This window comes from Hibiscus syriacus, unplaced genomic scaffold (assembly GCF_006381635.1).
Source record: "Hibiscus syriacus cultivar Baekdansim isolate YM2019G1 unplaced genomic scaffold, ASM638163v2 tig00020895_pilon, whole genome shotgun sequence".
Taxonomy (NCBI): Eukaryota; Viridiplantae; Streptophyta; class Magnoliopsida; order Malvales; family Malvaceae; genus Hibiscus; species Hibiscus syriacus.
This window is the reverse complement of record NW_024062501.1, coordinates 63,632-79,055: the sequence shown is the minus strand read 5'-3', so window position 1 is coordinate 79,055 and position 15,424 is coordinate 63,632. Positions and strand designations below refer to the sequence as shown.

The window sequence follows — 15,424 nt, the reverse complement described above, 5'->3', positions numbered from 1 at the left end:
TATATATTCATATATTTTTCTAATATATTGACAACGCGTAAATATGAGATTTTTAAAGAAAACAATATTTATTTTTTATCGTTAAGACCATTTAATGAGTCCCATGTACTTTTATATACGAAGTATAGCTATTTGCCAAGTACACCCTCACTTGTTAATGATTGCATTCAGAATACACATAAAAGTAATTGTTTTGAACTGATGACTCATTTATGAGACAGTATTCAATTATTAAAGTTAAAAATGATCATATATAATTATACATCAAAACTGGACATATATATCACTGTGTGATAGCGTTAATAAAATACTGATTCTTTTAACCCTAATGATGGAAATGTAATATGTGTATCAATTTTCAAGCATGAAGAAATATTAATCTATGTAATTTCTTGGAAGGTATACACGTTCAGTTCTAATACACATAAATATTTTCCCCAAAATTTTAGTTGCAGAAAAATTATCCAAAGATGTTACGTATGAAAATTATTCTTACGGAAAAGGGACAACACTCTGATTACGACAATTCTTAAACACTTAATGATGAAGACGAACACAGTTCAGATTCAGTACGTAGTTAATTTTATTGACTGAAATATATCTCACTACTACGAGCAATAAATACAGTAATTTAATACAAAAGGTGATTACATAGTAAGATGATAAAGGAATTGATAGTAAAGCTAAAGCTCGGACTTCATGCAAGGAAAAGCACATCATCCATGACAAACCCTTGTGCGAACAAATCATCATCCAAACTAATTCTGTCAAAAGAAACTTCGCCTTCTTGTTCTTCATTTGACAGTTGCCGCTGGTACTGGTAATGGCACTCGTATTGTTGTTGTTCATGCTTGGTGTCAACAAACGGCTGCGATAGTATCGGACCATGATCCCAAGTAGTCCTGTAATTACAGTGGCGGTCGTTCTTAGCCTTCGCATGTGCGAAATTTATATTGACAGGGCCTCTCGTGGTATCGGCGAACGAAATGGAGGTGCCACGACGGTGGCAACCGGTGAATTGTTGCACCAACGATCGAAAGTTTTTGGCATCGGCATTGAGGAGCGTGATGGGCGTTGATTTAGAAGCTCTGGACCGTCTCCGAATAGGCTTCGATATTAAGCCCTTGGGGGCCAAGTGCTCGTCACCGGCGACTACAGGGGTTAACTGGTTTGCGGTGAGAGTGACCGCAGCAGCATCGGAGAATCCGAACGACGTATCGAACGTTTGTTGATTCAGTTGCATCCATTCAGAGGAAGAACCAGATAGGATCTCACTCATGGTTCCAAGGGCTTCTTTGCTAGTTCATAGTTATTAATTTGAAGTTATGTTTAGCTATATAGTATGAATATAGAGGGACTTGGTTAGCAATGCATCATTAACATGGGGGCTGGTCAAAGTAAGACATGTCAGTGCTTGACTATTCTTAATGGATGAGAGCATGGTGGACCTAGAGAGCGGATGTATGATTATCCCTAAAAAATTTAAATTCTTATATATTCTATTTATCATTTTATCATATTAATTATTTTTTATAAATTCAGTATCGTAATATAAAATCTAATTTGTCTCTAAATGAGAGAGGATTGTTTTGCCGTACGACAACCTTAATATACGGCTAAGGAAATGAGTTACTGGAAATATTATTATTTTTTTTAACATTTTCGGTAAAAAAATTATCGGAAATGTTATTTTTTTACCTAAAACATTAATATTTTTTAATATTTCCGGTAAAGAATTCTATGTTATTTCCCGGGAGCAGGACCAGTACATTTCAATGAGATCATCATGTATAAATCAATCCCTCATGTGTTTTGGTCAAAAAATTGTTACGATTTTAAATAGAAGTCCGCAATCGCGATAGTACCTACGAAATAGCGGTAACACTGCCTTTTGATATACCCGTTATATTCGTAATAGCATCTGTTATAATCACAATCACGGTAAACACGACATGACCGAAAACACGATCGTTACCGCGATTTGTATCCCTTGTTATGAAAATAAGAAATCAACTTCATTTTACCACTTGCTTCGTACACAGTCTTTATAAACGTTTTGACTCGGCAACATGTTCAATTTTACTCCCCATTTCATCATAGTTTATGCTGAATATTTTTTTATCATTAATTTTTAAAGATAAAATATTTATAATTCCGAAAGTAAATTATATACTATGATCTAAGTCCTTTAATATAATATAAATTACATCAATTCTTCACCAACCACACATTATATGTGCTTCAACTCTCTTAAATTATAATTTATAATCCTCATAGATAAACACATAATTTTATATCAGAGGAGACGGACTTATAATATTTTAAGTACGAAATTAGATTATCAATATAAACAAAAAAAATATTTAAACTACATGAAAATGTAAAATTTTATGAGAAATATTGTATGTTGAACGAAGTTTGAGATGTATTGTCTTCCTTATATGGATATAGAAAAACCTATGTTTTGCTGGAAATATATTGAGATCTTATTAAGAGAACTTCAAATTGTACATATTGACCATAATCAAACACCCCTTTTGCTTATATTTATATATATATACATATTGACCTTCAAAAAATATATATTTGTATATATTGTGCATTGAGAACTTCAAATTTGATAACCCTAATGAAACTTATAATTAAAAAATATGAAATTAAATTAATTTTTTAGCATTGTAATTAAAAAAATCCATTTGGTAGCAGCATGCGTGCATGGATAAGAGAAGTACAGTCCGTCAAAAACCAGAATTAACGATGAGTTTGAACAGATCCACCCTTTATTTTATTCACTTCGGGATTTAATTAGGAGTAGGGTGCCACTGACTCAGTCATTTGGACAAATTCGCTTTTGCTCTGTTTCATAAATGTATTTAAGATATTTTGTATAATTTGACTTTTTTCTCTATTTTTCATATTTATTTTACTGTCAACGTGTGAGGTTGAAAATATTTTTATAATAATATTAAAACACTATATTTTATTATTATATTCAATTATTTTTTTATTGTTGATGGAAATTTTTTTTATGGTATATAATCCATCTCTTTCGATTTGGATGAAAGCCACGATCGATAATTTCAGTGAGCCGAAGAAAATGATATACGGTGCTTAAAGAGAGATCGAGAGTTTAAGATTTTTTCTTCAGTCAGGGACGGACATATAATTTTATGTTAGGAGGGAGAACTTCAACTTATAAAACTTCAACTTATATGCTTTCAATAGAAAAATCTAATATATGATAATTTTAAATTTTAAGAGGCCGACTATTCTCACCCTTCTCCTCGGTTCATCTATGTCTCCGATCATATACAATATCCTATATACCAACCCTTAGTGTCGATGTCAAATTTAGGGTAAGGACAATTGTTGGTAAACTGACATAATTTGTAGATATTATTATCAGATAATAGATTTGATTATGAGAAATCATATGAACCATACATTAGGCCTTGACGAAAAATCAATAACGGAGTAACAATTTACGAAGAAGGTTAAGAGGAGATACAACATTGATAAATTGACATTTTTATTCCTTTCATCTCGGGTTTGACTATTATCATTATACGTAAACCTTAATGGCATATGTGTACATTCTCCTCAAAAGGAAATGAAATGGAAAATGAAGTGAAAGGGGCGTTTGAGTGGAATTGATTCATTCGCCAGTTGACCCAAGGCTCAGACAAAAACAAAAACAATACAATCGACCAATAATATCATGACTTATATGTATTCCATCCCAACACACAAGTAGAGAAGCATGAGGTGGAAAGTGGACTGCTTTGTACGTATTTGGTTCATTGTTTTCTATTGCTTTAATTCGTAACTTGAATGGTCGCACTTTCAAACCAACAACATCAAATTAAACTATGGCCACTTCATTTGACTATGTACCTCAACCACACACTTCCAGGAGGAAAAAAACTGTATAAAGTAGATAACGTAATTAATTTAGCTGAAAGCTCGGCAATAGTTATTTATTCCGTAGACCTTGGTGTTTTCCCAGTTTCTAATTCCTTAATTAACAACCCTAAATGAATATAAATCCGTTCATAAACGCTTAAAAAACAGAATGGGTGAATCCATCCGCTTGATTTGGCTAGTTATGTTTATATGGTGTGAGTTGTCGGTGGTTGAGAAAGATTATAAACATATATTATCTTGTGATCACCATAAACTATTAAGAAAAATAAGATGAGTTCTCCCTAGATGTCTTGGTTCGAACAGTTGCGACTGTAGAATGTATATGTGTTATCAATTGATTTAGAAAGTTCTAAACATATATTACCTTATAATTATCTAAACCATTTAAAATAACAGGATGGACACTAAGTTTATACATCATGCATAAGCAACTTACCTCCATAACAATTGAAATGAATGGTACGTCATTATAACATAGTTAAAATTTAGCATAAATACAAGTCAATTAATTCATGATATGATTACAAAATATTCATACAGCAAGTGTGTTTATATATTAACCTTCAGAAGCTTCACCCAACAAGATTTGCACATATTTTAAACACGAAGCTTCAGATAGTCTCGTTATTCATCCTCCTTTTTTAGTCTTTTAAAAGTACGCATTCACCGTTCAAGCAATCTAATTAAATTATTATTGTAATACCCCAAATCACGGGTTAGTAGTTCGTGTTGACCCAAGACCCATTAATAAGGCCCAAAGGGCTTAGTAAGATAGTTAGATTAAAATTAAATAGGATTTGGTCTTGGTTTGGGCTCAAGTATTAAGCCTTGGGGACAAGACTGTTATGAAATAAAAGGAAGAGGGCCTAAAGTATGATTTTACCATTTTTCCAATCAAGAGTTAAGCCCCTTATTTCATCTGATAATTGTAACATCCTCCATGCCGGGTTAGTGATTAAATTGCAAAGTTTCAATATTTGGTGATTAAAGTAGAACAATTATATAGTTTAAAAATAAAGGTTGGTAAATATGAGATTAAGGTGAGGACCAAATGGTCATTGGTAAGGAATTTTAATTAAAATAAAATGTTATGGGGTATATATGATACCCACGTGTGATTTTAGGTTCCAGAACCTCCCATTTCTTCTTCATTCTTCCTTCTCTCAACGTGGGGCTTGCATTTAAGGTAAGAATCTGAACTTGGTAGTTTCTTTGATGTTTTATGATTGGAAATGAAAGCTTGGATGTTATATAAGCTAAAGGAAAGCTTATATGACATTAAAACAACAAGATTAGTGTTTTAGAGATAGATTTGGAAAATGAGTTTTTAGATGAGATTTTGATATGGATGAGTTTTTGATGTTTGAATCAGAATTTTGACTTGTCAATAAGCTAATTAAGAAGTATGAGGGGTTAGAATTCAAATTAGAACATATTGGAATTTGAGTTGGATTCTTAAATGCTACATGGAGAATTAGATTTCTAAGTTTTAGAGGTATTTAATGGATAATAATTAGTTTAAGTAAGTGAATGAGAGCTAAGAGTAGTAAAGGGATTGAGATATGTATGTTTGAGTTGAAATTAGATGATTTTCGGGCTAAAAATAGGATTTCTGGGTTAGGGGAATCGGTACCCATTCAAGGGGAACCGATACCCCTTCAACGAATATGATTTCCAGAATGCTAGAGGGGAATCGTTACCCCCATGGGGGGAACCGATACCCCTCATCGTATATGAAATTCCAGACTGCTTGAGGGGAATCGATACCCCTAAGGGGGGGAACCGATTCCCCCATGAGAAAAAGAAGAAGAAAGAAAAGAAAGCAAGACTAAGCTATTAATTCTTTTAATTAGTAAGCTATTAAAGCTTAATTTCAAGACATAGACGTCTGATGATCATCTTGAAAATTATGTTTATATAGATACCGAGCCTACTCGAGTTCGGGAACAATCTACAAGTAGGATCGATCGAGGAAAAGGCAAAGAAGTATAGGTGAGTGCATATGCATAGCATGAATATAGTAGTATATTCAGTTCTAGACTTGTGATAAGTCTAGATTCCATATTTTGACATATGATTACATTCCATATTATGATACATGACATGAATTTGTATTAAATGTATTACATGACATGAATTCATATTATATGTATTACATGACATGATTATGCAGAAAAGTTATATGCACTATGTGATAAAGGTATGTAAATGATATGCCTATGTGTTAAAGGTATGGAAATACTATGTCTACGCGATATGAACTACGGGAAATGTATAAGCCCATGTTATGTAGATGAGAACTATAGGTATAGTTGGCATGCCAAGGGTAGAGGGTATACTCGGTTCTTTAGGACATATGTATATCCTTTGGAACCTGTGTGAAGTCTTGAAAGACACATACTTGATCCATAGCATATGTATATGATTCTTAAAGAATTCTACGTGGTCCTTATGGACATAATTCTACGGGCACTTCGGTGCAATTCTACGGGCACTTCGGTGCAATTCTACGGGCACTTCGGTGCATTTATACGAGCTGTGGTGACAGCATAGTGCACAACCTCACATTACTCAAATACCTTAGGTTCTCAATATGCTATCATGGGCCAATAAACTTATTAATACTGAATAATGAATGTTACAGTCATACGCTTACAGGTATGGATATTGATGAAGTATACTACATTGATTAGTTACATGTTTGCATCTCATCTCATATGATCCTGACATTTTCATTACAATACATTGCCTTGTTATTATTATTGCCTCACTAAGTCGATGACTTAGCGTGTGAGTGTTTCACACGTAGGATTCGAGGATATTAGACGAGACAGGTGAAGCAGCTTGACAGTATTACTCCTGCAGCCATCAGATCAGAAGCAACTTATCAGTAGGTTATTTTGTTATGTAAATAGCAGTTGGCATGTAATTAAAGAGTTAAGTTGTGTATGCTCTGAATATTTTGTAAACTTATATTACAGTATGTATATTATTGTATTTTCTTAATACAAGTCCCAATATTTTACTATTATTTATTAAGAGTTGTGTTTTAAAGTCAATGTAGTATCTCTGACTCATATCCGGGTCGGGTATGGGTTGGGGGTGTTACAATTAATGGTATCAGAGCTATGGTTTAGCCGATTTTAGGCATAAACCAGAGTCTATGGAGTCTTCAAATGGAATACATGCCAACAAATAGTGAGAACTTCTGATCTGGTATAGTATGAGTATGCTGTTTTGCTAATAGGATAATGTGGTTATTCTTATTAGATGTCCGGACATAATAGCTCCCGAAGTGAAGCGGGAGAAGATAGACATGCTGAAAGCAGTAATTCACCTGCCCTGGCCAGGCAAGGTGAAGAACAGGCATCTCAAGGAGTGCCTGTGCAAGATCAAGATACGTTCTTCAGAACGTTAGACGCTATTCTGACGCGTCTTCAACCTCCTGCTCCACTAACTCCACGAATTAATGTAGCAAAAGAATTGAGAAGTTTAGGAGCTCCCGAGTTTAAGGGAGAAGCTGAGGAAGGTCCGGTGTCAGCGGATCTGTGGTTGAATGATTTGAAAATCATGTTAGATGGTCTCCACTGTTCCGAAGTGGAGAAATTAGATGGAGCTGTTTCTTTATTGAGGGGTCAGGCGAGGATATGGTGGACGAACGTCACCATGAGGATGTCAACCGACCAGTTGACTTGGTCTTTGTTTTTAGATGAATTTAAAAGCAAGTATATTGGAGATCAGTTTATCCGCCAAATGAAGCAGGAATTTATGAGTTTGAAGCAGATGAGCCGCTCTGTGTATGAGTACGAATGTGAGTTTAATAAGCTGAGCAGGTTTGCAGCTGAGCTTGTGCCTACTGAAAAAGATGCTTGCGAGTGGTTCGTGGAGGGCTTGCGCCCTAGACTTAAAGAAATGTTGATAGTATTAAACCTGTCCTCGTTCCAGGAGGTGATCAATCGTGCAAAAGCTCTTGAAAGGGCTCAGAATGAAAGATTTGGGGACTCGAGAGTTCAGACATCAAAGAGGACGACTACTTATTCTGGTTCAACACCAACAAAAAGGGGAAGAGACTCGGGATTTCGATCACAAGCTAGATCAGAATCAGTTGCATCGTCTGCTAGGGGAGCAAGTCAGGCAAGACCTAGACAGACGCAGTCAGTGGAATCTGGTGTTGGGAGATCTACTCCGGGTCAAGGGAGACAGTGTCAGCAGTGTGGGAAAAACCATTATGGAACTTGTCGTATGGCAGCTGGGACTTGTTTTCGATGTGGAGAGGCCGGACATTTTGTCCGTGATTGTCCATTGATTATTGGTGAGCCGGCACCATCTGGAAGAGCTGGTTCTTTCTCACAAAGAGGACGAGGAAGAGGCAGAGGAAGGAACCTGTCTGAATTCTCTGCTCAACCTGAAGTTCGATCCACTGCTCGAGTGTACAACCTAAAGACAAGTGAAGACCGTGATGACCTTGATATTATAGCAAGTACTTTTCAGTTGTATGATAAATTAGTACTGGTACTGATTGATCCGGGTTCTAATTATTCTTATATTACAAGTAAGTTAGTAAAGGAGTTGGGGATTCCCTTAGAAGCTACGAGTAATGAGAATATAGTAACAACTCCGTTAGGCCAGAGTGCCCGGGTGAATAAAGTTTGTAAGGGGTGTCCCATAAAGATTCAGGGAATTGAATTCCCTGCTAATCTGATGGAATTACCCTTTGACGAGTTTGAAGTGATTCTGGGAATGGATTGGTTGTTCCGGTATTATGGAGATGTTAGTTGCAGATTGAAAAAGGTAACTCTGAAAAGTCCAGACGGAATAGAGATAAGTGTGAACAGTGAAAAGTTTAATCCGTTAGCGAATGTAATATCAGTGATGTCTGCCAAGAAATTATTGCTACAAGGATGTCAGGGTTTTCTGGCAAATGTGATTGATTCAAGAGCTCAAGAGAAAAAGTTAGAGGAAATTCCAATAGTTCGAGAGTTCCCTGATGTTTTTCCTGCTGAATTGCCAGGATTACCTCCGGATAGAGAGGTAGAATTCCAAATAGAAATAATGCCGGGAACAGCTCCGATTGCAATGGCACCTTATCGAATGGCTCCGAAAGAATTGCAAGAGTTAAAGCATCAATTACAAGAATTGCTAGAGAAGGGATTTATCCAACCAAGTGTATCGCCTTGGGGAGCTCCGGTGTTATTTGTTAAGAAGAAGGATGGATCAATGCGTCTTTGCATTGACTATCGACAGCTCAATAAGGTGACCATCAAGAACAAGTATCCCCTTCCGCGCATTGATGATTTTATTTGATCAACTAAAAGGAGCTTCGGTATTTTCAAAGATCGATCTACGTTCGGGTTATCATCAATTGAAGATCCAGGAGAAAGATACTCCGAAGACAGCTTTCAGAACGAGATATGGTCATTATGAATTCATAGTAATGCCATTCGGAGTAACGAATGCACCTGCTGCTTTCATGGATCTTATGAACAGGATTTTTCAGCCCTACTTGGACCAGTTTTGTTGTTGTCTTTATTGATGACATACTGGTGTACTCGAAATCCCATGAAGAACATAGCACACATTTGAGGATCGTCTTGCAAATTTTAAGAGCTAAAAAGTTGTATGCCAAATTGTCCAAATGTGAGTTCTGGTTAAAGGAAGTAATTTTCCTGGGGCATGTGATCTCGGCAGTTGGGATTAGAGTAGACCCTCAGAAAGTTAAAGCTATAATGGATTGGGAAGTTCCTAAGAATGTGTCTGAAGTTCGGAGTTTTCTTGGACTTGCCGGTTATTATCGAAGATTCGTTAAGAATTTTTCTATGATTGTGCTGCCTTTAACAAAGCTAATGAGAAAGAACGTACCATTTGTTTGGACTTCTGAATGTCAAGAAAGTTTCGAAGCTTTAAAGAGAATTCTGACGGAAACTCCGATATTGGTTCAACCGGAATCTGGCAAGAATTTTGTAGTATACAGTGACGCATCCCATAACGGGTTGGGGTGTGTACTAATGCAAGAAGGAAAAGTGGTAGCGTACGCATCGAGACAGTTGAAAACACATGAAAGGAATTACCCCACTCATGATCTAGAAATGGCTGCTGTAGTATTCGCTCTCAGGATTTGGCGTCATTATCTTTATGGGGAGCGTTGTTACTTATATACGGATCATAAGAGCCTGAAGTACCTGATGACTCAAAAAGAATTGAATTTGAGGCAACGTAGATGGGTAGAGTTCTTAAAGGATTACGATGTGATAATTGACTATCATCCCGGAAAGGCTAATGTGGTAGCAGATGCTCTGAGTAGAAAGACGTTTGCAGCTTTACGAGCTATGGATGCAAGATTATCTTTAACGGGAGATGGTGGTCTTTGTGCAGAATTAACCCTTAAACCAGCATGGTTGGAACGAATAGGAGAATTGCAAGGTAAAGATGAAATGTGTTTGAAAAGAATTGAGCAAGTAAAGAACAAAGAGATTAAAGACTTTGAGATTAAGTCAGATGGAAATCTATATTGTAAAGGAAGAATTGTAATACCTGACAATGAAGACTTGAAGAAAGAAATATTAACAGAGGCTCATTGCAGTCCGTTAACGATGCACCCGGGTGGAACCAAGATGTATATGGATTTGAAGGATCGATTTTGGTGGTCAGGGATGAAGCGAAGCATCACAGAATTTGTGTCTAAATGTTTGATATGTCAACAAGTCAAAGCCGAGCATCAAGTTCCATCAGGATTATTGCAACCGCTGTTCATTCCTCAATGGAAGTGGGAAAATGTTACGATGGATTTTGTTTCGGGGTTACCCTTGACTCCGAACAAAAGAGAATCAATCTGGGTAATTGTTGATCGGTTAACTAAGTCAGCGCATTTCCTCCCTGTTAGAACGGATTTCTCTATGGAGAAGTATGCAGAGATGTATATTAGAGAAGTTATTAGATTGCATGGAGTACCTGTTTCCATAGTCTCTGATCGGGACCCTCGATTCACTTCTAGATTCTGGAAATCTTTGCATGGAGCGTTGGGGACTCGTTTAAACTTTAGTACGGCTTTTCATCCTCAGACTGATGGGCAATCAGAGAGAACTATTCAGATATTGGAAGATATGTTGAGAGCGTGCGTAATGGAATTTAAAGGACCATGGGAAAAGTATTTACCGCTGGCAGAGTTCTCTTACAACAATAGTTATCAGTCTAGTATAAAGATGGCCCCCTATGAAGCATTATATGGAAGAAAATGTCGTACTCCCTTAAATTGGTATGAACTCAAAGACCGAAGTGTTCTTGGTCCGGATTTAATTCAAGATGTAGAACAGAAAGTTCGAGAAATTCAGCATAACCTCAAAGTGGCCTCTGATCGGCAAAAGTCCTATTCTGATCTTAAGAGGAAAGAAATTGAATTCCAAGTTGGAGATAAGGTGTTTTTAAAAGTGTCTCCGTGGAAGAAGGTGTTGAGATTTGGTCGGAAAGGAAAATTGAGTCCTCGGTTTATTGGACCATATGAGATTGTAAAGAGAGTAGGACCAGTAGCATATCAGCTAATTTTACCACATGAGATGGAAAAGATACATGATGTTTTTCACGTTTCAATGCTTCGAAGATATAGATCTGACCCTTCTCATATCGTGACACCAGAAGAGATTGAGGTTCGTCCTGACTTGACATATGAGGAAGAACCGATTCAAATCTTAGCACATGAAGTTAAGCAATTGAGGAACAAGACCATTCCTTTGGTCAAAGTGTTGTGGAGAAATCACAAAGTAGAAGAAGCAACATGGGAGCGTGAAGAAGATATGCGACATCAATACCCTCATTTGTTCGTGCAATGAAAATTCGAGGACGAATTTTCTTAAGGGGGAGAGATTTGTAACATCCTCCATGCCGGGTTAGTGATTAAATTGCAAAGTTTCAATATTTGGTGATTAAAGTAGAACAATTATATAGTTTAAAAATAAAGGTTGGTAAATATGAGATTAAGGTGAGGACCAAATGGTCATTGGTAAGGAATTTTAATTAAAATAAAATGTTATGGGGTATATATGATACCCACGTGTGATTTTAGGTTCCAGAACCTCCCATTTCTTCTTCATTCTTCCTTCTCTCAACGTGGGGCTTGCATTTAAGGTAAGAATCTGAACTTGGTAGTTTCTTTGATGTTTTATGATTGGAAATGAAAGCTTGGATGTTATATAAGCTAAAGGAAAGCTTATATGACATTAAAACAACAAGATTAGTGTTTTAGAGATAGATTTGGAAAATGAGTTTTTAGATGAGATTTTGATATGGATGAGTTTTTGATGTTTGAATCAGAATTTTGACTTGTCAATAAGCTAATTAAGAAGTATGAGGGGTTAGAATTCAAATTAGAACATATTGGAATTTGAGTTGGATTCTTAAATGCTACATGGAGAATTAGATTTCTAAGTTTTAGAGGTATTTAATGGATAATAATTAGTTTAAGTAAGTGAATGAGAGCTAAGAGTAGTAAAGGGATTGAGATATGTATGTTTGAGTTGAAATTAGATGATTTTCGGGCTAAAAATAGGATTTCTGGGTTAGGGGAATCGGTACCCATTCAAGGGGAACCGATACCCCTTCAACGAATATGATTTCCAGAATGCTAGAGGGGAATCGTTACCCCCATGGGGGGAACCGATACCCCCTCATCGTATATGAAATTCCAGACTGCTTGAGGGGAATCGATACCCCTAAGGGGGGGAACCGATTCCCCCATGAGAAAAAGAAGAAGAAAGAAAAGAAAGCAAGACTAAGCTATTAATTCTTTTAATTAGTAAGCTATTAAAGCTTAATTTCAAGACATAGACGTCTGATGATCATCTTGAAAATTATGTTTATATAGATACCGAGCCTACTCGAGTTCGGGAACAATCTACAAGTAGGATCGATCGAGGAAAAGGCAAAGAAGTATAGGTGAGTGCATATGCATAGCATGAATATAGTAGTATATTCAGTTCTAGACTTGTGATAAGTCTAGATTCCATATTTTGACATATGATTACATTCCATATTATGATACATGACATGAATTTGTATTAAATGTATTACATGACATGAATTCATATTATATGTATTACATGACATGATTATGCAGAAAAGTTATATGCACTATGTGATAAAGGTATGTAAATGATATGCCTATGTGTTAAAGGTATGGAAATACTATGTCTACGCGATATGAACTACGGGAAATGTATAAGCCCATGTTATGTAGATGAGAACTATAGGTATAGTTGGCATGCCAAGGGTAGAGGGTATACTCGGTTCTTTAGGACATATGTATATCCTTTGGAACCTGTGTGAAGTCTTGAAAGACACATACTTGATCCATAGCATATGTATATGATTCTTAAAGAATTCTACGTGGTCCTTATGGACATAATTCTACGGGCACTTCGGTGCAATTCTACGGGCACTTCGGTGCAATTCTACGGGCACTTCGGTGCATTTATACGAGCTGTGGTGACAGCATAGTGCACAACCTCACATTACTCAAATACCTTAGGTTCTCAATATGCTATCATGGGCCAATAAACTTATTAATACTGAATAATGAATGTTACAGTCATACGCTTACAGGTATGGATATTGATGAAGTATACTACATTGATTAGTTACATGTTTGCATCTCATCTCATATGATCCTGACATTTTCATTACAATACATTGCCTTGTTATTATTATTGCCTCACTAAGTCGATGACTTAGCGTGTGAGTGTTTCACACGTAGGATTCGAGGATATTAGACGAGACAGGTGAAGCAGCTTGACAGTATTACTCCTGCAGCCATCAGATCAGAAGCAACTTATCAGTAGGTTATTTTGTTATGTAAATAGCAGTTGGCATGTAATTAAAGAGTTAAGTTGTGTATGCTCTGAATATTTTTGTAAACTTATATTACAGTATGTATATTATTGTATTTTCTTAATACAAGTCCCAATATTTTACTATTATTTATTAAGAGTTGTGTTTTAAAGTCAATGTAGTATCTCTGACTCATATCCGGGTCGGGTATGGGTTGGGGGTGTTACAATAATAACATGAACCACTCCTATTTTACTCACCAAACATTCTTCCTCATTTCCTCTCATTTCTCTCTTCATTTTTCTATCCTTCAAGTAAAGATTTAGAGGATTCAACATCTAGTTGAGTTTGCCTAAGGTAAGGAAACTATTCTCCAATTCAAGAGTTTCATTTCAAGCCTCATATGTTAAGTTTTAAGCTTTAAACCAAAAATGGGTTTTAGTGAGGGTTATGAAATTTAAGGATTTCCTATTTATGTTTGGTGTAGGATGAACTTTAAAAAAGTGTTTTTAGGCTCCCAATAACCTCATAAATAAGTTAGTAACATCATTTCTTATGCGTTAGTGAAAGAAAGTAGAGAAGGGTCCAAAGCAAGGGGAAAGGGAAGTTGACCCTTGGGTGTTCTTGGGAAGTTTTCTTCAGCTAAATCATTAAGGTAACTTGTACTCTTCTAACCTTCCTAATACCATTTGTAAGCCTTAACTCACTTAGGTAACTTCACTAGCTTTGAAAGATTAAGAGTATGTTCATGACAAATCTCAAGTTTATGTATTATTAAGTTATATAATGCTTTATTATGACCCTAAACAACTTAAATAAGACACTAACAATGTTTTGGGACCTCCATAAGGCCTTAGAATAAGTTAGGAAGATTTGAAAATGCCCGAATAGGGTATTTTTGGGTGTCAGTATCGATACTGGATGACTGAGTATCGATATTGTTCATAAGTAGGGGGGAAATCTGAAGAACTTAAAGTAGAAGTATCGATACTCATGCTTAGAGTATCGATACTCTGGGATCAATCTCGATACCTAAGGAAAAGGTCTTGATACTAATTCCAAAATACCATTTTGGTACCGATACTCATGGGAGTATCAATATCAAGGGTTGAGTATCGATACTCCCTATAGGGGTATCAATATTACCCCTTTTTCTCAAGGTCTATTTTAAGATGTTGGTATCAATACTTCAATGGGGGTATCGATACTGATAAGACAGTATCGATACTACTTCATGAGCAAAGGTAAGAAACTTTGGGAATTTTAGAATCATGGTTGAGGGACCCAAACCACTATTTAATCCTTCAATAAGACATCAAGTGAGAACGATAAAAAAAAGTTAATTTTCACTTAGAAACCTATAATTTAGGGAATCATAAGACTTGCCTTATGTGATGTTCGGGAAATAAGACGGACATGTGAATCACTCTAGAATAAGGAATGTTTGTATGCTAAGATTGGCCAACCCTAAGATTGTACACTAGGCACATCTTTGCTAACTAGACATAGATGTCCTAAGGCTCAACGGAGCAAGTTAGCGGGTGACACAATCCGATGTAGAATTTCAAATTTCCACCCTAGGTAGGATAGAGGGTGTGTGAGCTCCGAGATGTAGCCCATCAGCTGTATCATGATGCCTACCTTTGTATGTATGTTTAGTTAGCATACTTGTATGCTAGCAAGT

General features: G+C 36.1%; 1 protein-coding gene across 1 annotated transcript; it reads right to left on the bottom strand.

The window, feature by feature from the left end:
• Window positions 1-660: 660 nt before the first annotated feature.
• Window positions 661-1,301, bottom strand: LOC120209923. The gene has a single exon (XM_039208805.1). It carries the CDS (start codon window positions 1,277-1,279, stop codon window positions 698-700), a length of 582 nt encoding a protein of 193 aa, XP_039064736.1. The 5' UTR covers window positions 1,280-1,301; the 3' UTR covers window positions 661-697.
• Between the last annotated feature and the right edge of the window lie 14,123 nt (window positions 1,302-15,424).